We start from the raw sequence: 24,296 nt of genomic DNA on the forward strand, positions 1-24,296 counted from the left end.
GTGGGGGCAGGGGGGACGGCCTGACAACCTTGACTCCAGAAGTCATGTTCATTGAAAAAAAAAAAAGAAACACGCACTGACCCTGCAGGATTGGTGGGGAAGTGGCGGGGGAGGGGGCTTTGGGAGTTCCACGTGGCCCTGATATCACTTCAGTCAATGAAGCAGCCTGTGCAGGGCACAAGGCTGCCTGCCCGCTGGCCCGGCTGCCCCTTATCAGATGACTCAAGTGGATAAACAGGGTCATTAACCCAGGCTGTACCGAGGCACCAAGGCCTCAGGTGCACAATCAGCAGGTGGCCATTGCAGGTGTCCCTATTGGTGCCTGCAAGACTGGCGCTAAGCTGGGAGGCCAGCCCTGGAGCTGGACGAGCCTTGAATGCAAGGCCCAACCTGGAAGTGCCTTATCAGGGACTTGTTTGCCTAACCTTGGGGCTCTGCTCCTGTTGTTGGTAAGGAACAGGCTGCGGGAACGGAGCCAGGACCCTGGGGGGCTGGGAGGACTTTGCCCACTGTGCAGGCCAGGAGGCCTCCCTCTCCCAACTCAGTTCTGGGGCCCCTCCAGAAACAGGGTCCCTAAGAACTCTCTCTCCTTAGCCTGGATTTCTAAAGTTCCCAAAATGCTCTCTCTGCTGAGAAGCCCTCACAGAATGAGAATAAAGTTTGGCTGCTATTTATTGAGCACCTACTGTGTGCTAGGCACTTTCCATTCTAATACTCAGAGCTTCCCCATGAGGCAAAACTCTTACTTTTTGAAACTCAAAGAGGTGAAGTGACTTGCCCAAGGTCACACCAGTAAGAGGAGACAGAGCCCAGATCTGTCTGACTCTAAAGTCCTTACTTGCTCCCCTGGACCCACTCTCCTGATGGTGCAGCCCGAGCTGTGTGACCTGTTTCCCAGAGCTGGTGGCTACCTGGGTCCCCACCTTGCAGCTGCCTGGTCAAAAATGTTGCCTACTTACGATCTGGGTAGAAATGTTGTGCTGCCGCCAGCCACATAGCAACTCTGTCCTGGGCATCTGTCTCAGGATGGTGGGGCACGGGGTGTGAGAGAGGGTGGGAAGGTCCTGGGCTGTGCCATGTCCATGAACCTTGGCAAACCCAGCTTGGCAAGCCTTCTGCCAGCACACTATTGGGCAGCCGTCACCATCCCTGGCACTTGCTCCTGGCTCTATCATTTTCCAGTTGTGTGACCTTGGGTTGATCCCTGTGGGCCTCAGGAGCTTCATCTGGGAATCTGGGATAATAAAAAAGTGAAGTCCTGGATGTGAAATTCCAAGCAGTTTCTGGCATACAGTAGGAGGACTTTGCTCCTCCCTTTCCTCTGCCTAAGGAACCTAAACTCCAGCAGACAAGTGTGCATTTTTATTCTAATTGTGAATAATCTTAATCCCCACATTTGTAAAGTTCTTTTCATCTCAGTGCCCCTGCCCTGGAAGGGGACTCTGGAGTCAAACTTCCTGGTTTCAAATCCTGCTTCATTGGGGCAGCGGGGGGGGGGGGGGGGTGCTCAGCGGTTTAGTGCTGCCTTCAGCCCAGGGCCTGATCCTGGAGACCAGTGATCAAGTCCCACGTCAGGCTCCCTGCATGGAGCCTGCTTCTCCCTCTGCCTGTGTCTCTGCCTCTCTCTCTCTCTCTCTCTCTCTCTCTCTCTGTGTGTGTGTGTCTCTCATGAATAAATAAATAAAATCTTAAAAAAACAAATCCTGCTTCATCACTTAGTGACATTGGGTGAGTCACTTTATATTTCTGTGTCTCGGTTTCCTCATCTTTAAAGGGTACAAGAGAGGCCAATAGTGGATAATGGCTTTATGGGGACTGAAGCCTATACAATTTGGAGGTCCCTCTTTAGGAATAGAAAACCAGGTATGAAAGTGAATATTTAAATTGAGAAAACACAGGGGCACCTGGCTGGCTCAGTTGGCAGAGTATGTTGACTCTTGATCTTGGGGTTGTGAGTTAGAGCCCTATGTTGGGTGCAGACATTACTTAAAAATTAAAAAAATATATTTAAAATAAAATGAGAAAACAAATCACGACCAATTATAAATTAAAATAAGCTGACTGAAAAACACTGTCACAAACCCAGGAGAATAACACAATACTTTGATTAATTGCTTGACAATATTTGCCTCTGTTTTAGCTGCACATTCTTTGCTTGCCTCATTTACATGGTATTTGTTTTGAAACCATCACAAACAAAGGTTGCAAGTACAGTACAGGGAACTCTTTTTAACTTGAACCATTTGAGGGTAAATTGCCAACCTGCTGCCCATAACTCTCTTGAATTTGAGTTAACATTGAGTGTGTAATTCCTGTGTTCAAGGACACTCCTCCACATAAGCTCATACAACCATCAAAATTAGGAAATTAACATGGAACATTTACCATCTAATCTGAGACTCCAAAAAATAATAATAATAATCTGAGACTCCATTTAAGTTTCACCAAATGCTCCAGTGAAACCATTGCAGCGACTAGACTCAGGCCAAAATCTCCCACTGAGGTTCTTTGTCATGTCCCTTTAGTCTTTATCAGTCAGAAAGTCTCTCAGTCTTTCCTTGCCTTTCAAGACCTTGAGGCTTTCAAAGAGTTGTAGTTATTTTGTGGCAAGGCTCTCAGTTTAGGGTTGTCTAAGGACTCCTTGTGATTCAGATTATGTATCTTTAACAGGAACATCACAGAAGTGATGTCGTGGGCTTTTTTTTTTTTTTTAAGATTTATTTATTTAGGGACACCTGGGTGGTTCAGTGGTTGAGCGTCTGCCTTTGGCTCAGGATGTGATCCCGGGATCCTGGGATCGAGTCCCACGTCAGGTTCCCTGCGGGGAGCCTGCTTCTCCCTCTGCCTATGTCTCTGCCTCTCTCTCTCTGTCTCTCATGAATAAATAAATAAAATATTTTTTTAATTTTATTTATTTTGAGGGGGGAAGGGGGCAGAGGGAGAGCCTCTTCAAGCAGACTCCCTGCTGAGTGTGGAGTCCAACGAAGGTCTCAATCTCACAACCCATGAAATCACAACCTGGTTGAAACCAGGAGCCAGAGGCTTAACAGACTAAGCCACCTAGGTGCCCCATTCTTTTTTTTTTTTTTTTTTTTAAGATTTTATTTATTTGAGAGAGAGAGTAAGTGGGATGGTGAGTGGGTGGGTGGAGTGCAGAGAGAGAGGGACAAGCAGACTCTGCACTGAGTGTGGAGCCCAATGTAGGATTCAATCTCACGACACTGAGATCCTGACCTGAGTTGAAATCAAGAGTCAAACACTCAACCGATGAGCCACCCAGGCGCCCCACTGTTCTGTTCTTTTTTTTTTTTTTTAAGATTTTATTTATTCATGGGAGACAGGGAGAGGGGCAGAGACACAGGCAGAGGGAGAAGCAGGGAGTCTGATGTGGGACTCGATCCCGGGACTCCAGGATCACACCCTGGGCCAAAGGGAGGTGCTCAACCACTGAGCCACCCAGGCGTCTCTGCTGTGTTCTTTTTGATACATTTTATTAGGTAGCACACATTTTCATCTGTCCCATGTTTCACTTTGGTCACTTGGCTAAGGTGATGTCTGCCAGTCTTCTCCACTATACTTACTCTTTTCCCTTTGTAATGGATGTGTAGTTTGTGAGGAGGTATTTTGAGACTTTGGAGGTATACCTTCTCAAAGTTTGAATGTATGTATGTGTGTCTTTAGTTATGAACTCATGGTCTCCTATTTTGTTTAGTGGCTTGTAACCTATTACTATCATTATTTTAATGCTCAGATTGTCACAGATTTGCCTAATGGCAGCTTCTTTAAACTGGAGTCTGTCATTTTGACATGCCCCATCATTCTTTGAGCATCCATTGTTCTCTGGTATGAGAAGATACCTCTTTTCAAGCCCCGGGAATCAACCAGTCCTCCAAGATTCTCTGATTCAATCTTTTGTGGAGCGTAGTATTTAAAAGTCATGATCTGTGCTAGGATGATAATCAGAAACCAAGACCTCACTGTTAGGAGGGTGTCACTGTGCCCAGGCTCTTCCAGAGCTAAAGAGTGTACACACACACACACACACACACACACACACACACAGTCATTTACAGTTACAATTATTTCTATGTCTATTTATACATATTAAAAACATGGGTTCCTATCATTACAGGCAATTCTAATCCACTATAATGGGGTTCATCGTAGCTCCCCCGTCTCTATATTTATACCTCCATTCCTTAACACTGAGAAATCTGGCTTCTATTTTTCTCAATTTATTTACTTACTGGATCAAGCCCTTGTTTGTAAACAATCTCCTAGCTTTGCTGCCATCCCATCTCCTATAAATGCCCTCCTCACCCCATGTGGGCTCTGATACCTTTTGGCAGGCTGCCCCCTCCCACGCAGGGACACCTTCTTCACCTTCCTGAACTCCATGCCATGTGAACACTCTCCTTATCCTGCTGGGGCTCTGACTTTTGCTCTCAGCCACTGTGGCTCCCTCCCCCGTCACATGCTTTCCTCTTGTTCTGCTCTACCTAATAGTTTTAGGACTCAAATTTTTAGGAAGAGAAGGAAGATAAAAAAAAAAAAAAGTAGAACTGTCTATAAATTTTAAAAGTAAATTTCTTCAGTAAAAATGGAGAGATGATTCAGTCTTTCCTCTTGCATGGTTGACCAAAAACATGTTTTAAGGGCACCTGAGTGGCTCAGTCAGTTAAGCAGTTGATTCTTGGTTTCGGTGCAGGTTATGGTCTCAGGGGCGGGGACCAAGCCCCAGGTTGGGCTCCACGCTTATTGAGGAGTCTGCTTGTGGTTTCTCTCTCCCTCTCCCTCTGCCCTTCTCCTCACTCACACTGCTGGCTCTCTCAAATAAATAAATAAATAAATAAATAAATAAATAAAATTTTAAAAGTGTGTTTTTTTCTTTTTTAGTAATAAAAACCTGTTTTATTCCTGAGAGTCAGGATACACAATCATGTGACTTCACACACAGATGTTTCTGACACTTGTAGTAGTGCCAATAGGTTTGTAGTAGGAATTTTGATAAATTCTACTTTGTGTAATTCTATCAAAAAAGAAAGATATGCATGGAGTATTTATAATTGCATTTGCCACATCTCCCTTATAGGAGAGAACTTCCTTTTTGAGTTCGTGTCACTATTAAATGACAGACAATTTAGTGATGATTGAAAGAATCTCAGTTGATCAGCAAGTGACAGGGGGATAAAGGTGTTCCTATCCAAGCAGGAACAACAACCATCATCATCCCAAGGATGATAATGACTGACACTTATTTTTTTTTAAAGATTTTATTTACTTATTTATGATAGACACACACAAAGAGAGAAGCAGAGACGAAGGCAGAGGGAGAAGCAGGCTCCATGCCAGGAGCCCGACACGGGACTCGATCCCAGGACTCCAGGATCGCACCCTGGGCCAAAGGCAGGCACCAAACTGCTGAGCCACCCAGGGATCCCCAAAGACTGATTGACTGATTGATTGATTGATTGGTTGGTTCATGAGAGACACACAGAGAGAGGCAGAGACACAGGCAGAGGGAGAAGCAGGCTCCATTCAGGGAGCCCGACATGGGACTTGATCCTGGGTTTCCAGGATCCCACCCTGGGCTTAAGGCGGCACTAAACCACTGAGCCACTGGGGCTGCCACGACTGACACTTATTAAACACCTACTTACTATGTGTCAGGCCCTGGGCTGGGTGTCATCTGTGAAGTTAAAGCACTCCTCGTAAGATGATGTATGTGAAAACGCTTTGCAATCCTATGGCCAGGGTGCAAGTATTTGCCCTCTTGTTGTGTACAGAGGCCTCAGACTAATTGAGAGGGACAGCCATGAGATCCTAGGGTATAGAGGGCCTGGGTTAAGAATCAGAACTGGAAATCAGAAGGTGGCACTAGGCACCTTTTCATTCCCTGGACATGTCATCTATCTTCGTGCCTGGAAACTTTTGCTCATGCTATTCCCTCTGCCTGGAATGCCTTTCCCTTACTCTGCCTGCCTCGTAAGCTCCCTATCACCTTTCATAGTTTTGGACAAATGTTAATTCTCTAGCACAGGATTCACATCTTTCTCCACCTTTTCAGAAGACTAAATTGCTGCCTTTCTAATTTCCCAGGTCATCCAGCCCACAACCCTAACACGATGCTTAGCACCTGGTGGTACAATCTTACCCACTTACCTGCTGTTGGAGGTGTTGCTGGCTGGTCACCAAGAGGCCTTCCAGGGCAATATTTATTATCTCAACGAATTCACCAGGGTCCAATATCAGGTCTGGGTTCCTCAGGGAGCATTCATATCCAACAAGCATCTGGGAGTGATTTATAAAATCAGAATGCTAATTCAGGGAGACAGAACTCTAGGGTGAAGTGGGTAATGTATGTGGACTCTGGAGTCTGGCTTTGTGGGTTTGAACCCTGGCTCTAGTCTTTTAGTTGTGTGACCTTGAGCACATGACTTCACTTCTCTGTCTCTATTTTCTTTTCCCCCAAAGGGAAAATAACATAGGAGCACTATGTTAAGTCAAATAATGTTTCTAAAATGCTCATACAGTACTAAGTCCTTATGTCAATACATTTTACAGCATTTATTGATAAGTGATATAATGAGATTCAATGGTACCAGGCAAAGACCATTTATCCATTCCCTAAATATTTGCTCAGGCTCTACAATGTTTGAGGTTCTGAGCTGATTGCTCAGATGAATCAAGCAGGTGCTATCTTTCATGAAATTCATATTTCAGCAAGAGGAGATGAACCAACATTTCTTAATTAATTGTTTCAGTGTAGTCAGTAATTACAGAGGATGAGCACAAGGCACTTTGAAAGCAAGAATCACAGAGGTGGAGACTTAATCTGTGTATCAGGTTTAGTAAAGGCCTCACAGAAGATGTTGCATTTCAGTTGAGATCTGATGGACAGAAAGGAGTTGACTGGCAAAGGCCTCAGAACCAGGACAGGGCATTTGAAGAAGTGAAAGAGGCCAATGAGAAAGGAGCCTGATGATTGAAGGGGAGCCTGGGACAAGATGTGCCTGGTAAGGCGGGCAGGGGTTTGTTGGTGTCACTCCTCAGAGGCCATGGTTGAGAGTTTGGAATCTGTCCTGAATGGCAATTCATGAGGGCTTAATTTTAAGCAAGAGAGTGCCAAGATCTGGCTTGTCTTTTAGAAGAATTGCTCTGGCTGCTGGATGAAGGATAGACCAGAAAGGGATGAGAAAGGAGGGAAGGAGACAAGCTAGGATGCAAGAGATGATGCTGGTTTGGACCAGAATAACAATAGCACCTTGCTTCACATAGTAAGCTGAGAAGGGGACTGAGGATTGAGTTTGGAGGAGGAGCTGACAAAACTACTAAAGGATGAGGCTAGATTTTGGCCTTTGCGAATTGGTGGATGAGTGTTTTGGACTTTGGTAAATTGGTGCTAAAAAGGCCATTAGACTACATGGGGAAGACTTTGGGAGAAATTAATTTGCACATGGGGGGAGTATTGATGTTGGCCATGTTAGTTTTTTATTTTTATTTTATTTTTTTAAGATTTTATTCATAGACACACACACACACACACACACACAGAGAGAGAGAGAGAGAGAGAGAGAGAGAGAGAGAGAGGCAGAGACACAGGCAGAGGGAGAAGCAGGCTCCATGCAGAGAGCCTGACGTGGAACTCCATCCAGGGTCTCCAGGATCACACACCCTGGGCTTCAGGGGGTGCTAAACTGCTGCGCCACCGGGGCTGCCCCATGTTAGTTTTTTAAAAACAATAATTATTTTTTAAAAAAGATTTTAGAGAGAGCACGTGGATGCACAAGCAAGGGGAGCAGCAGGCAGAAGGAGAGGGAGAAGCAGGCTCCCCAGGGAGCTGGGAGCCCCAGTGTGGAGCTCGATCCCAGGACTCTGGGATCATGACCCAAGCTGAAGGCAGATCAACTGAGCCACCCTGGTGCCCCCAAACAATAATTCTTGAATATGATCAAATATCTAGTCATAGTTCAAATTTCAAATTGTCTCATAAAATTATACATTTTTTTATTGTGGTAATATATATATATGACATTAAGTTTACCATTTTAACCATTTTTAAGGATACAGTTCAGTGGTATTAGGTACATTCACATTGTTGTGCAACCATTGCCACCATCCATCTCGAGAACTTTTTCATCTTCCCAAAGCCATGTGAGTTTTGAGATACCTATCGGATCATCAAGTGGAGTTTCCAGGAGGTAGTCAGATAGAAGAACCAGGAGCTTAGGTCAGCTCTGGGCCAGAGATATCATGAGATTACCTAAGGAGAAAGTGTAGAGAGGGAAGAGGAGAGAGCAAAGGACAGAGCCGCCAGCATTTTAGTAAATGTCTAGGTGGTGCAGGACACTAAGAGTGTTAGTGCAGTGGGAAGAAAACCAGGTCACTGTGGTAACACAGAAGCTCTATTGGGTTGCTAGAGCTGTATAATAAAATACCATAGACTCTGTGACTTCAACAGCATAAACTTATATTCTCAGCTCAGGAGGCTGGAAGTCCAAGAACAAGGTGTTTGCTTTCTCCACGTCCTCTCTTTGTCTTGTGGAAGGCTGCTACCCATGGCCTTTCCTCTGTGTACCTATGATTTCCTAGGGATCTCTCCCTCTTCTTGTAAGGACACTCTTTCATATGGGATTAGGACCCCACGTGCTTATGAATTAATTTCACCTTAATTACCTCTTGAAATGGCTCTTCGTCCAAAACGTCACACTGGGGGCTTCAACATATGAATTTCGGGGAACACAATTCCATCCAGATCAGAAGCCTAAAGAAAAAAAAAGTGTGTCTAGAAGAAGGGGCAAACTGTGTCAAATACAGCTGAGAAGTTGAGGCATCTGGGTGGCTCAGTGGTTGAGTGTCTGTCTGCCTTTGGCTCAGGTGGTGATCCTGAGGTCCTGGGATCCAGTCCCACGTCAGGCTCCCCACAGGGAGCCTGATTCTCCCTCTGCCTCTCTGTGTCTCTCATGAATAAATAAATAAAATCTTAAGAAAAAAAAAAGAAGTTGAGGAAGATAATTGTGGTTCATGCGCTTTGGCAAAAAAAGTCATTGTACCCTTTGCTAGAGTCTTTTCAGAAAAGGAAAGATGTTAGGTAACAAATTGGAGATACATGTAATCTTTTCAAGTTTTGCTGTGAGAACAGAAAACTGGCGTGGTAGGAGGAGAAAAGCAGGGGTCACAGAATAAAAAAAAAAGGGACATTAGAACAGGTTTGCAAATTGAAGGGAATGATCCAGAAGAAAGAAATCTGTGATGCAGGAGATTAAAAAAAGGATAAGGGGCGTGTCCCTGGGTGGCTCAGCGGTTTGGCGCCTGCCTTCAGCCTAGGGTGTGATCCTGGAGTCCCACATCGGGCTCCCTGCATGGAGCCTGCTTCTCCTTCTGCCTGTGTCTCTGCAGCTCTCTGTGTGTCTCTCATGGATAAATTTTTTTTTTTTTAAAAAAAGAATAATAACGAGGCTAGAATCCCTGAAAAGACTAAGATGATGAAATTCACTGCAAAAGTGGAGGGGTTGGCCATCTTGATGGCTGGGATGTGTCCCCCACTAACGGGAGTGAAGGTGGAGTACAGCAACCATTACGTAATTTGCAGAGCCCAGTACAAAACGTGCTGTTTCTTGTTCAAAAATTTAGATTTTCAGGACTGCATCAGAAGAACATTAAAGCCAAGCACGGAGCCCTTCCAAGACGGACGCCCGCGCGACAGTACGGTTTGTAATCCCACGAAGCTGGTTCTGGCGAGTATGCTGTGACGACGGAGGTGGTAGGCTGTCCTTTGGGCCAGCCCCGGCTCCCTTCTGGGCCTGCACTGCCTCATGGAAGCGCTGGAGAAGAAGACGAAGGACACGTTCAGCCCCGCCCTTCTACAGGCTGGTAAGTCACTCTCAAGGAGGAGGTGCAGAGTTTGTCCCTTTTTAACTTCGAACCCGCCAGATTTGTAGCTCAGGGTTTTCTGGAAGGCTCCAAAGCATCTGGTGACCATAGCAACTCACGCCAAACTCCGGATCCCTCAGCTCCGCCCACCGCTTCCTGAATGGGCCCGTCGATTGGCTCAGCGGGCGGACCAATCGCGGGAGACGCGGGCTGTTTGCCGCGCGGTCAATGGTCGCGGGCCAGGAGGGAGGCGGGAAGAGAGGGCGGGAGGGCGGGACCGGCCGCGCGGCGCGTGCGTGTTTCCGGCTCCGCTGCGGAAGGCGGACGGCTGGAGCGGTTGGGCCGGACGCGACTCTAAGGCGCCGGGAGAACGCGGGCCGCGAGTGCGGAGCTGGGCCCTCGGAGTGTGGCGAGAGGCCGGCGCGATGGGCGGAGAGCAAGAGGAGGAGCGGTTCGACGGCATGTTGCTGGCCATGGCGCAGCAGCACGAGGGCGGCGTGCAGGAGGTAACGGCCCGCGCGGCGTCGGCCTGGCCTGCTCCTACGGCGCTCGCCCACCCGCGCGGCGCTGGCACGCTCCCTCCGCTTCCCTGCCTTCGGGGGCCGAGATCCACCTCTGGGCATCGCGGGTTCCTGGGACCCGCGTCCATCTCCGCGCGCCCCCAGCTTCCGGTCTGGCCTCCCCGCCGCCCTTAAGGCCTCAGTTTCTGTGCTGGGCCCCCCGGCGCCACTCAGGAGTTCCTGTCTTAGCAACTCCTGCATCTCCGAGCGCGGCCCTGGAAAACCTGCAGCGCCCCCCTTAGCCCGTCCCCCGCTCTCACACATGCTTCCGGCCTCGTATCCCTACTGATGGCCGCCCCCGAAGAGCACTTCTTAGGATGAACCATCCCAGTCTTTGGCATTTGCATCTACCAAGACCTGGACCGAGCTGACGAATGCTTGTGGGGGGGTGCGGGGGTGCGGCGGGGCGGGGCGATGTTAGCACGTGGTCCTTTCAGGCCTAGAATGGGGAATAGGAAGCCTGGGTTCACCATTTATCTCCACCACCTACCAGCAAGGGGCCTTTCCACATCAGCAAGCCTCAGTTCCTTTTGTCTTTGAGGCAGCCACAAGTCTCTTCTGAGTAGTGAGGAGAGTAGTGTCTTGAAGTAAAGGACAGTAAGGAATTCACAATAAGCAGGTTTGTTCATTCAACAAATATTTGTTGAGTGATGTGTGTCAGATACTCACCGGATTGGGTCCTGGGTGTATATGTGAGCAGAAGTCTATCCTTGCCCTGATGGAGCTTGGAAAGACCCTTTCAAAAGCACAGTTCATGCGTACTGACCACACATAACACAAAGACGTACTGGTATAGATGCTGGAGTTTGTTTTTTTTTTTGACCCAAACCATGGAAAGTTAGAAGTAGAAAAGCCTATCAGGATCAGTTCCAGAACTCTTAATTCTGAAGAGAAACTGAAGGAACTTGCCTCAGATCACCCAGCAGGTTCCTGAATTAGACAGGACCAGACTCCTTAGGCCAGTGTGCTGGTTCTGTGTGTCACTGGGAGCAAGTTTTCTTTGAGCTTTCCATTCCCATTCTTTTAGCTGGGCACCGGTGGAGACCAAGGACTCTTCAAGCCCTTTGAGGTGGGAAGAGTTACTACTTTGCTTGTGTGTAAAGTTTCCCTCTCCCATCCTCCTAAATTGTTGATCCCAAATAGGATTCGGAGTGAGTTCATTTTTGAATGAATCAAAAAATTATCTAGAAGTAGAAACTCAAACCATGAAGATAAAGTCTAGCATCAGACTTAGAACCACTCATTTGGGCAAGTAAAAGGGCTTGTATATGCTAACTCTACATCACCACTAGATCATTTCATTCAGAAGATTTACTGAGCATATACACTGAGCCAGATCTGATGTCAGGCTTTGGGGATGTAGACAAAATAAGCCACAGTTCATGGTACCTATGTGTGAATCGTTCACTCTGGCAGGAGGTGTCTTGCTCTGGGCCAGACATTGCTAAGGCCCTCACCTCCATTATCTCATTTAATTCTCACAAGATCCCTAGAAATAGGCCCGGCTGCTATTTCTCTTTTAGAAAGGTGACAGCTAATATATTATCAGTGTGATAATCAAACCCATGTGCTTAATTAACCACTTGATACTTTACCAGCCAGAGTTAGTTGGTTTTAACCTTTGAAGTGGCTCCCCTCTTTCTGGCTCTGCCCTAGTAACTCAGCCAGTGCCAGTCTGGATGGACTTTTCACTGTCTGGAAGGAAGCTGGTGTTTCAAGCCCTGGATGCAGAGGAGTGTTCTGTATCCTTAGGCTGTTTCTAGAGCCACAAGGAATGTGAAACACAGGCACACATACACAGGAGATGGAACTGCCTTTCAGGCCACCTAAATCAGGTTAGGTTAGGTCTCCTAGTGGAGGTGACTAAAGTAGGGCCTGCTGGGGAGCCTGTCTTGTCCAATGAGAGGCTCAGGAGGAAACTACCAAGTTTCTGACTCCCTCCTGGACTAGGATCTGGTTTCTGGGCAGCTGAGGGCTCCCTGGGGGCATCTCCACAGCTTCAGTCTTCTCTGTTTTCCAGCTTGTGAACACTTTCTTCAGCTTCCTTCGACGCAAAACAGATTTTTTTGTTGGAGGAGAAGAGGGGATGGCAGAGAAGGTGAGTGTTGGGGCCTGCTGTCCCTTTGGAACCTGTTTCTTCATAAGGAACGCACATGTAATCTTCCTTTGGCATTATAACAACCTTCAGTGAAAGTAAAATGCCAAGGGTAAAGAGTCAGGGAAAGGAAGCAAGCTGTCATGTATTGAAGCCCCTCTCCTTGCCAGGTACTTTATCTACTCCTATTTCCTGTGATCCTTTAGCAGCTTGAGAAGGCCAGGTGTTACTATTCCCATTTTGCAAATGAAATTGGCTCAAGTGTTTGGCACTTTGTCCAAAGTCCTTTTTTTTTTTTTTTTTAAGCTTTATTATTTGAGAGAGCGAGAGAGGGCGAGAGCATGTGCATTCATGCATGCACATGAGCTGGGTAGGAAGGGTAGAGGGAAAGGGAATCTTGAGCAGAATGTGGAGTTTGATGCCAGGTTTTTTTTTTTTTTTTTTTAATTTTTTTTTTTTAATTTATTTATTTATGATAGTCACACAGAGAGAGAGAGAGAGAGAGAGAGAGAGAGAGAGAGAGGCAGAGACACAGGCAGAGGGAGAAGCAGGCTCCATGCACCGGGAGCCCGATATGGGACTCCATCCCGGGTCTCCAGGATCGCGCCCTGAGCCAAAGGCAGGCGCCAAACCGCTGCGCCACCCAGGGATCCCTTGATGCCAGGTTTGATCAAACAACCCTGAGATCACAACCTGAGCTGAAACCAAGAGTGGATACTTAACCAACTGTGCCACTCAGGGAGTAGGATTTTGTATAAGATCTTGAGCTGAATTGTAGAAGAGCCAGGGTTCAAACCCGAGTCTGTTGTCAGACTACCTTCTGCCTGACACCATGCTTCCTGGTTCCTTTTCCATTGAGGAGGTTTTATCTAATTACCTAGCTGGAGATGAGAGTGGAAATTGAGCTTAGAAAACAAATACAGGAAAACTTAAAACCATCTAATCCCAGTCTTCCCAGATACTATGACCCAAAATTCATAGATTTGGGGATTGCGTTTTGTGCTACAGGCTCTTGAGACCTTGAACTTCCTTTTGATTTGTTAGGTTGTAATTATATTTTTGAAGATTGGTAAGTCATGAAAATGTTACCTCACTGAACAAATATTTTTAGGACCATGATGTTTGTTTTTACCTAAAGAGACATAGTAACAAGAAGGAGTTTTGCAAACCGCTTTCTGTGGCTTCAGGGGTTGGACAAACTGGAGTGCTCTATACTGGATCTTAATGATCTGAGGCTACTCTGTCATAGACACTAGCCCGGACATGGAGAGTCCCGAGATCTTGGCTAAGCTGTATGGCTTTGTTGATTTCCCACTAGTTCTCTGGTCCTTTCATTTTTTTTTTTTAAAGATTTATTTATTTATTCATTCAGAGAGAGCGAGAGAGAGGCAGAGACACAGGCAGAGGGAGAAGCAGGCTCCATGCAGGAAGCCCGATGCGGGACTCGATCCCGGGTCTCCAGGATCACATCCCGGGCTGCAGGCGGCGCTAAACCGCTGCGCCACCAGGGCTACCCCAGGTCCTTTCAGTCTACATGTCTGCAAAATGGAAGAAGGTAGACTTACCTGTAGGCCACTTCTGGCTCAAATATTCTTCCTGTGTTAGTATCAGCACCTTTTTTTTTTTTTTTAAATATTTATTTATTTATTCATGAGAGACACAGACTGAGAGAGAGAGGCAGAGACACAGGCAGAGGGAGAAGCAGGCTCCTCACAAGGAACCCGATGCGGGACTCGATCCCAAATGCTGGGATCATGACCTGAGCGAAAGACAGGCGCCCAACCACTGAGCCATCCAGGCGTCCCTTTTTTTTTTTTTTTTTTTTTTTAAGATTTTATTTGTTCATGAGAGACACACAGGCAGAGAGAGACACAGGCAGAGGGAGAAGCTGGCTCCCTGTGGGGAGCCTGATGCGAGACTCGATCCTGGGACTCCGGGACCATGCCTGAAGCTGAAGGCAGACACTCAACCACTGAGCCACCCAGGCATCCCAGCACCAGCACTTTTTGTTTTTCTGTTGGCCAGACTGCATAATAGTAGTCATTTATTCATTCACTCAATGAATATTCATTGAACACCTAATGCTTTGTTTGGTAGGTATTAAGCCAGACCCTTTAGAATAAAGAGGTGAATACAGAAATGGTCTTTGTGTACTTGGATCTCACAGTGTAGCACCCTGCCCCCATCCCCTAAAAAGTGAAGTCATGGGTGTTAGGGAGAAGTCCTGGAAGCATTAAATGGAGACTAACCTATGCTGAGGGCTCAAGGGAGACTTTGTGAGACAGTGGTGCTCGAAGTATGAAGGATGAGTAAGAGCTGGACGAAGAGAGTGTTGAGTGATACGAGGAAGTGGTATTGGGGTGCCTGGGCAGCTCAGTTGGTTAAGTGTCTGACTCTTGGATTTGGCTCGGGTTGTGAGATCGAGCCCCATATTGAGTTCTGTGCTTAGCCAGGAATCTGCTTGACATGGTCTCTCTCCCTCTACTCCTCCCCCCACCTATCAATCAATCAAAATCTTTAAAAAAAGGGAAGTGGTATCTTACAAGTGTGGGGTGATATAACCACCACATATTGGATGTCTGCTGGTCCGTCTTAGACCTTGTCATGCTCCTTGGTTCTTTGTTTCGTAGAAACAAAGCTCTTTCCCAGGTGGTTGATCAGACCCTTGGGCTGGCAGAAACATCCAGCTTTCCTACCTGGTCTCCGTTTGTAGCACAGTAACTTTTATATTGAGTGCCTACTGTGTACAGGCCACCACATACATCATTTTCAAGTGCACTAGTTAGGAGCATGGGCTCCAGAGTCAAGCAGATATGAGTTGGAATCCCAGTTCCCCATCCCTTCCTTGACAACTGTGTGGCATTGGGTGAATCCTTTTTTCTCTGAGGCTCACTTTTTCTTACCTGTAAAGAAGTCTTAATCATTACCTTACAGGGCTATTGGGAGGATAAAAAGAAGTCATGTAGATGAAGTGGGTGGCGTTTGAGAATACAAGTTCATGGTGTTTTTTTTTTTGTTTTGTTTTGTTTTTAAGATTTATTGATTTATTTTAGAGAGTCCATGAGGGGAGGGACAGAGGAAGAGGTAGAGAAGCAAACTCCGGGCAGCCCCGGTGGTGCAGCGGTTTGGCGCCGCTTGCAGCCCGGGGTGTGATCCTGGAGACCCGGGATCAAGTCCCGCATTGGGCTTCCTGCGTGGAGCCTGCTTCTCCCTCTGCCCCTCTGCCTGTGTCTCTGCCTCTCTCTCGCTCTCTCTGAATGAATAAATAAATAAATCTTTAAAAAAAGAAAAAAAAAGAGAGAAGCAAACTCCCTCCTGAGTGGGGAGCCCAACGTGAGGCTCAGCCCCACAACGCCAAGATTGTGACCTGAGCTGCAGTCAAGAGTCGGACACCCAACCAACTGAGCCACAAGTTCAAGATCCTTTTTTTTTTTTTTTAAGATTTATTTATTTATTTGTGATAGAGAGAGAGAGAGAGGCAGAGACACAGGAGGAGGGAGAAGCAGGCTCCATGTCAGGAGCCCGACGTGGGACTCAATCCCAGGACTCCAGGATCGCGCCTTGGGCCAAAGGCAGGCGCTAAACTGCTGAGCCACCCAGGGATCCCCCTGCTTTTTTGAACCTCTTGGGGCCAGATGTGTTTGGGGATTTAGAATTCTTTGGATTTTAGGAGGTGATATAGTTACATATACTATACTTACAGTAGTTTGTTAACAGTGGAGTAATGTATGTAATGTATGCTCCATGAGTTAGGAGCAGCATCCTGTAAAGAAGCATTAGTATTTCTGTAGAGAAATGTATATCAATATTCTTACCAAGTGGGAGATATGAAGACTATAATACCTTCATGTCACAAACTTCTAAGTCCAAAAACACTTTTATATTTTTTTAATAGCTTTTGAGGCTAGGAATTATGGATAAAGGATTGTGGATTTGAGGAAAGCCATATGATCAAATCAGTGTTATTGACATAGGAAGAGACAAATGGAACAGTGAAACAGAATAGAGAACCCAGAAAAAGTCTAACACAGGAGAATTCAGTATATGCTAGAGTAATTCAGTTCCGTACCCAAAAGATGATTAAGTCGTTGCTGCTACAACTGGCTGTTTTTCTATAAAGAACCAAAAGTATACCATCTGTTTTATTCATATGTAAAAATAAATTGCAGACCAAGAAGGGTCTAGTAAGGAAAGCTAGGAAATCGTATGATCTTGTGTGGAGGAGGCTTTGCAAGATTACAAACCTGGAAGCTGGGGCACTGGGGTGGCTCAGTGGTTGAGTTCTACCTTTGGCTCAGGTCATAATCCCAGGGTTCTGAGATTGGGTCCTGCATCAGGCCCCCCATGGGGAGCCTGCATCTCCCTCTGCCTGTGTCTCTGCCTCTCTGTCTCCCATAGATGAATAAATAAAATCTTAAAAAAAAAAAAGGAAAGAAACCTGGAGGCCATAAGGGAAAAAGTAGCTTTTTACCTCTTTAAACATTAAAGATTTTGTGGGTCTGACAAAAGAGACATACAGAGTTCATTGGAAAACCATAGATTTGGAAAAAATGTTCAGTGCAGAGGACAGAAAGTTTAATGACTGATTCAATTTGCAGGAACTCTTGTAAATTGACAAGAAAAGGATAAACAGAAAAATAGGCCATTCCAAGAGCAGATCCAAAGAAATTTGAAAAGATCTCCAATTTGACTAGTAATCAAGAAATCTAGGAGAAATAAACAGTGAGATGCCCCTTTTTTCCTGCCAAACTGACAAATAGAACCCCCCCCCTCGAAACCAATTCTTAACAGGGCTGTGGAGAAAAGGGTAATCTTCAGATATTTCTGGTAAAAGGGAATTATTGTGAAAAATCTTTTATTTTAAAAGATGCTCAACATCATTAATCAGAGAAATACAAATAAAAGCATGCTGAAATATCACCTCATACCCATTAGGATGGTTTCTGTAAAAAACCAGGAAACTCCCAAGTGTTGGCGAGGGTGTGGATAAATTGGCACGTTTGTGTATTGTTGATGGGAATATAAAATGGTGCAGCTGCTGTAGGAAACAGCATGGCACTTCATCAAAAATTAAAAATAGAAGTACTGTATGGTCCAGCAGTCCTGCTTTTAGGTATATACCCAAAAGATTTGAAAGCAGGTTCTTGAGAGATTTGTACGTCCATGTGATAGCAGCATTATGCACAGAGCCAAAAGATGGAAGCAATCCAAGCATCCATCGATGGATGAGTAAATAGTGTCGTATATATGTATAATGGATCTAAAGGAATATTATTCAGCCTTTTTTTTTTTAAGATTATTTATTTATTTATTCATGATAGTCACAGAGAGAGGAGAGAGAGGCAGAGACACAGGCAGAGGGAGAAGCAGGCTCCATGCCAGGAGCCCGACGTGGTACTCGATCCCGGGACTCCGGGATCGCGCCCTGGACCAAAGGCAGGCGCTAAACTGCTGAGCCACCCAGGGATCCCCTATTGTTCAGCCTTTTTTTTTTTTTTTTTTAATTTTTTATTTATTTATGATAGTCACACAGAGAAAGAGAGAGAGGCAGAGACACAGGCAGAGGGAGAAGCAGGCTCCATGCACCGGGAGCCGACGTGGGATTCGATCTGGGGTCTCCAGGATCGCGCCCTAGGCCAAAGGCAGGCGCCAAACCGCTGCACCACCCAGGGATCCCTGTTCAGCTTTTTAAAGGAAGACACACACATAAGAGCACTCATTGAGGGGATGTCCAGTGACAGATGCTTGGCTCTCTGACAGCCTGCCAGTTGACAACACTGAGTAGGTTGACAACACCACCAGGGGTCTCTGCCTGGGGCTGGGCCTAGGTAAAGCTGGGAGGAGGAGATTGGGAGGAGGGGTCAGAGGCTGCTCTGATTGGCCCTTGGTTGTGCCTAGTGGTTCAGCTCTGCCCTCAACTAACCTCCAGGAGCTAGGAAGGAACAGGACAAATGGGATGTAACATGATTCACTGGAGCTGGGAGAGGGAGGGCCCTGTTCCCGCCTCCCCTTGGCCACTGGTTGGCAAATGGCTTGAGTTCAAGGTCTTCCTGATTAGGGATTTGGGACCAAGGCCCTGTGGTGGAACAGCATCTGCTGGCGTAATTGTCTCATGACTGATTCTATTGATAGCAGAATGGCCTGCGGGTGACCCACTTATTTTTCATACGCACCCCATTTTGTTAACTCATTGGGTTTGGGAGATGCTTTGGGCGCCGTTCAGCCTTGCAAAGTATGGAATTACCACAGTGTGGCATGAGGTTGGGAGTTCCGAGGTAGCAGGAAGAATTGACATCAAATGGATAAGAAGCCAGGGGATATTTACCAGAACCTACGTCTAGGAGTCCATTCGTGACTTTGGTGACCCTGAGCCCCACCTAGGTCTCTCAGCTCTTGCAGACCCTTTCCTCCCTCCAGCTGTGGCTCAGAGATGTTTGGAAGATGGTATTGACCATCTGATTGACCACTGATCATGTGCTGAGTGCTCTGCAAGGCCTCTTCCAGGTGTGTGGGCTGACACGGTTGGGCTTTCTGTGTTGGATGTATTCCTGAGCCTACTGAAGGTGAAGAGATGACGTTCTGGAGACATTGGATCTAGTCCTAGAGGATGAGTGGGAGATTGCCCGGTGACCTGGGAGTAGGGACAAGGACATTCTAGGCAAAGAACAGCTTATGCAAGATTGCTTTTGAAAATAATGAAATAGAAGCACAGAGTGATGACCTCAGGGTCACACAGGTACAAGGAATAGCCCGGGAACTCCAGTCCAGGTGTGACTCTCATGTCTGCTTGAGACTTGGGCAGGAGGGCTTGTTAAAAATACAGATTGGGATGCCTGGGTGGCTCAGTGGTTGAGCATCTGCCTTTGGCTCAGAGCGTGATCCTGGAGTCCCGAGATTAAGTCCCACATCGGGCTTCCTGCATGGAGCCCACTTCTCTCTCTACCTATGTCTCTGCCTCTCTCTTTATGTGTCTCTCATGAATAAATAAATAAAATCTTTAAAAAGAAATACAGATTGCTGGGGCACTGGGGTGGCTTAGAGAGTTAAGTGGCCTGGCTGACTGTTGATATCAGCTCAGGTCAGGATCTCAGCCCCCTGTGTCAGGCTTCATTCTCAGCAGGGAGTCTGCTTCAGGATTCTTCCTCCCCACCTCCCACTGCTCGCACACAGATGCTCTCTCTCTCCAAATAAAATAAGTCATATATATATATATATATATATATATATATATATATATATATATATGCTGCTGAGCCCTACCCAGAATGTCTGATGCAGTAAGTCTGAAGCAGGGCCAAAGTTTAGGATTTCTAGCAAATTCTGGGTGATGTTGGTGCTGTACGTGTGGGGTACCACATTTGGAGACCTGTTGGTATAAACAGGTGAGCTGTCTCTCCCACTGCATTTTTTATAGCAGAGAATGTGCTTGTCCCCCGCCCGATCAGCTGACACTGGTTTAGCCTCAACCAGGCAAGGGATGTTGGGCAGCTAACACTTAGTATGTGGCTGTGATATGGCAGGGACTGTGCCAGCTTCTTGGTAAGTGTCATGTTCAATCCTCATTACAGGTGGGAAAATAGGGCTTAAAAAGTGTCAAAGTTGTTCACTTGTCCAAGGCCACACAGCCAGATAGTGACAGTGGCAGTAGTATAGTAGCTCTTGGGCAGCAGGGAGGCCAGCCAGCAGGATGCAGGTTGGAAGCATCCTGGGGAGGGATTTGACATTGTTGGCCTATAGGCTGAGGAGAGGAGGAACCTAAGCTCCTCCCTCAAGAAAGCTATTTCTGACTCCCTGCTACCATGGCAGTCCTGGGTGCAGTGCTGAGTGCTGCAGGGCTGGGCCTGCCATCCTGGAGATGGGTACAGGTGGGTAAGAGATCAGTCAGGAGCTGGGCAGTGTGGGCCTGTGAGCTCAGGAGAGGCCTCTCAGGTGGAGGCTGGAGTTTGGCTTCTAACAGCCCTGCTCTGTAGGGAAGGACTCTGAGCACCACAACCCTATGAGGTTATAGGGATTCATCTTCACAGATGAGAAATCTGAAGCTCTTACAGGTTAAGTCCTTTGCCAAAAATATAATAGCTCGTGTGTAACAGCCTGGGTTAGAACTCAGCTTGTCCAACTTCACTGTCCCGTGTTTTTTTGTCAATAGGTTATTTTTTTTTTAAGTAGCCACTGTTTATCCCTCCAGGTACTTTGCAGGTGTTCTCATCATAGCTTTGAGATACGTGTGTACAGTGTGATCCCCGTTTTATAGATGAGGAACTGAGGTTCTGAGTACAGTGCCTTGCCCAGGTACCCTAGCACATGGAGGTGGGACTCTAGGCCTTGGGATACTGGCCACTGCTCCAGTGCCTCATCGCCTTCTCTCCCTTCCCCAGCTCATCACACAGACCTTCAACCACCATAACCAGCTGGCACAGAAGGCCCGACGGGAGAAAAGAGCTCGGCAGGAGACTGAGCGGCGGGAGAAGGCCGAGAGGGCAGCCAGGCTGGCCAAAGAGGCCAAATCAGAGACCTCTGGGCCCCAGATCAAGGAGTTGACTGATGAGGAGGCAGAGAGGCTGCAGCTGGAGATTGACCAGGTAAGAGTGGGCTCCCCCAGCCCTGTCCCCATCGGCACTGGCAGTGAGGATACTCTTTCCAACTGCTGTGCCCTTTGCTACAGAAAAAGGACGCAGAGAATCATGAGGCTCAGCTCAAGAATGGCAGCCTTGGCTCACCAGGGAAGCAGGTGAGATGGACTGGGAGTGCCTGAGACTAGTAAGGACTTGGGAACTTCCAGGGACCTTCTAGCCTTTCTCTATCTCTGGAATGCCTTCCTTTATGCCTTCTCCCTCAGCTTTGGGGGTCCTTCCCACACTTCAAGATCCCACTCATAGACATTGGACCACAAGACCAGGTTTGAAAAAAAAAAAAAACCCTGGCCTTAAAGTCTTGGCAGGAGAGCCCAAGAGCCAGAGAGGGCAGTGCCTGGATAAGTATCATTCAGGTAGGCTGGGGTCACTAAGCCCAGCCTCGCCCTCTGTGGTGGGCTGCTCTGATACATCTGGGGGATGTATCAGGGCTCTTCCCTCTGACTCAAGTCCAGCTTCCCAAACAATCCTTGGAGCATTAATTTGGCTTTCCAGAGTTTCTGGTTTGACACCACGGGTGTCAGCCCTACAGATACAGAGAAAGAAAATTGACCATTTGGCAATCTGGTTTTATTTTAAAACAACCATGCCCATGGCTACCTTGTGACTTTTTGTTTTTGTGCTAAGCTTTCTTTCTGAGTCCCATGGCTTGGGTCCCTAGCTAGGTTCTGTGGGTCCATCTCTATCACTTTCCCCAGCTGCTTTTTTTTCCACATGGTATGCTGTTCCTCTCAGCCAGAGATCAGAACCATTTTTTACCTTTGGCTCCCAGTGGGCCATGGAGTGGGCAGGGACCAGGTCTGTTTCATCTTGTGGCTGTATGCCCAGTGCCAGCCCTGGGCCTGGCTCAGTGGGGTTCAGTCTGTGTCTGTCAGGTAAGTAGCTGAGCACCCCAACTGTGAGCAGGAGGCTGAGGAGGACGAGGAAGAGGAGGATGAGAAAGACAAAGGGAAACTAAAGCCCAACCTTGGCAACGGGGCGGACCTGCCCAATTACCGCTGGACCCAGACCTTGTCGGAGCTGGACGTAAGTGGCCAGGGCTAGGGTTTGGAGCTTAGGGAGCCAGGCTGGGGCTCCTTCTGACTTCTCTTGCCCCGTGCAGCTGGTCTTGCCCTTCCGTGTGAACTTCCGGCTGAAGGGGAAGGATGTGGTGGTGGACATCCATCGGCGGCACCTCCGGGTGGGGCTCAAGGGACAACCGGCGGTCATTGATGGGGAGCTCTACAATGAGGTGAAGGTGGAGGAGAGCTCATGGCTCATTGAGGACGGCAAGGTGGTGACGGTGCATCTGGAGAAGGTGTGAGCGGCCTGGCCTCTTGGGTCTGCGTCTTGTTGGAGAAAGGAGGGGAGGGTTTCTACTCATTCACTCAGGGACCCTGCTGGGGGCCTTGTAGACATATGAAATCAGCACAAGAGTTTTAATGTAGGTCCGTCCCGTTTTAAAGTCAGGAAAAGGGAAACTCAGAGATTTGCCAGGCTTCTCCCTCTAGGTAGGGATGGAATCAAAATTGAAAGTCTTTGGTACCAAAGCATCTTCCTTACGTTAGGTTTGTACGTGCATTAAATTCAGCAAATAACTTGAAAACCTACTACATGCCAGAGACTCTTCTAACTGCTGGTGAAAGAGCAATGGACAAAATGTAGAGAATTACCCTCAGAAAGCCTCTGCTCATTCCCGCAGTGATGGGACACAAGACACCAGTAAATAAACGTGGTGTCTGTAAAGTGCCATTGGTCCAAGGGAGGCTTCCCCGGAACCTAAGGCCTGTCCTAGCCTACCTGCCTCTTCCTCACCTCTCGGTGCCCTTGTGTCTGCTGTTCCTCCCAACCAGGGTGCCCTGCCATGCTTTTGATCAGCTGTGCTGAGTGTCCCTCAGGCCCGGCCGCCACTCTAACTTCTCTCCCCCTTCCCTGGACGCATAGCTCCCTCTGCACCTTATTTTTGCCCTTATGACACTGATTTGTAACTGTCAGCATGTTTCCCCCAGCCACTACAGAGGGCAGAGACCTCTCCCGTCTGCACCCTGCGTCCCTAACACAGGTCTTCACAGGTCTCAGTTGCAGGCTGTAGAGGAGAGTTGGGTTCTGGAAAGGCGGAGGGGTGGTTCCTAGGGCACAGAGGAAGCTACCTTCCCCCCGCTCACAGATCAACAAGATGGAGTGGTGGAGCCGCTTGGTGTCCAGTGACCCTGAGATCAATACCAAGAAGATCAACCCTGAGAACTCCAAGGTGAGCCCTGGCTGGTCAGGGTGTGGGGTGGGGTGTGGATGGCCCCAGAGCTTCAGCTGTTCCTGTTACCGCCTGCCCTCAGCTGTCAGACCTGGACAGTGAGACCCGCAGCATGGTGGAAAAGATGATGTACGACCAGAGGCAGAAGTCCATGGGGCTGCCCACCTCGGACGAGCAGAAAAAGCAGGAGATTCTGAAGAAGTGAGCAATGCGGAGATGGGGGTTTGGGGGAGGCAGGTGTTGGGCCTGGACCTGGATGATAGTACTTAGTGGGTCACGGAGCGGGACACAGGAGCTGCCCTGCCCCTTCTGGGATGAGGTGGCCGGGTTTATGGATTTATATATAGTGTGAGCTTGCCTACTCTGGTCACTTTCTGAGGTCATCTTGAGGGCAGAGCCACCTCAGGGTAGGAAGGGATGACCCTGAGGTGCTACCAGTGTCTGGCCTGGCTCCAAGTTGCTCAGGGTTCTGAAGAAAATTAGACCTGATGTGGGGGAGCTGGGAGAAAGGGGCTAATTGTGCGGGACGGGACGGCCTGTTTTAGCTTCTTACTTTCGCTCCCCAGGTTCATGGATCAGCATCCAGAGATGGATTTTTCCAAGGCCAAATTCAACTAGTTCCTGTGTTTGCCTCCCTGAACTCTTGGGGCTGAGCCACCAGCCGTCCACCTTCTTTTCCTACCCTTCCCTGGGACTTGGGAGCCTTAAGGCTGGGGCAGGCATGGGACCCGCTCAGGCACACTGGTCCCAGGGCATCATGGGAGAAGGGCTGGGGCCTTGGGGGGGGTGCCTTATCTTCCCCAGTTGGCCTCCTGTTACACATTAAAACTATTTACTCCAGCTGTGTCTCCTCTTCCCTCTGGCCTTTCCTGGGGGGGGGGGGCAGGCCTCACTGTGCCTGCTGGGGG

General features: G+C 47.7%; 1 protein-coding gene across 1 annotated transcript; it reads left to right on the forward strand.

The window, feature by feature from the left end:
- Window positions 1-10,178: 10,178 nt before the first annotated feature.
- Window positions 10,179-24,228, forward strand: NUDC (nuclear distribution C, dynein complex regulator). The gene is made up of 9 exons (XM_055332611.1): window positions 10,179-10,379; window positions 12,454-12,531; window positions 20,904-21,107; window positions 21,191-21,256; window positions 22,065-22,184; window positions 22,261-22,455; window positions 23,305-23,388; window positions 23,471-23,589; window positions 23,955-24,228. The coding sequence occupies exons 1-9, from the start codon at window positions 10,299-10,301 to the stop codon at window positions 24,004-24,006; spliced, it is 999 nt and encodes a 332-aa protein (XP_055188586.1). The 5' UTR covers window positions 10,179-10,298; the 3' UTR covers window positions 24,007-24,228.
- The last annotated feature ends 68 nt before the right edge of the window (window positions 24,229-24,296 follow it).

Source organism: Nyctereutes procyonoides, unplaced genomic scaffold (assembly GCF_905146905.1).
Source record: "Nyctereutes procyonoides isolate TBG_1078 unplaced genomic scaffold, NYPRO_anot_genome, whole genome shotgun sequence".
In the NCBI taxonomy this organism is placed as follows: Eukaryota; Metazoa; Chordata; class Mammalia; order Carnivora; family Canidae; genus Nyctereutes; species Nyctereutes procyonoides.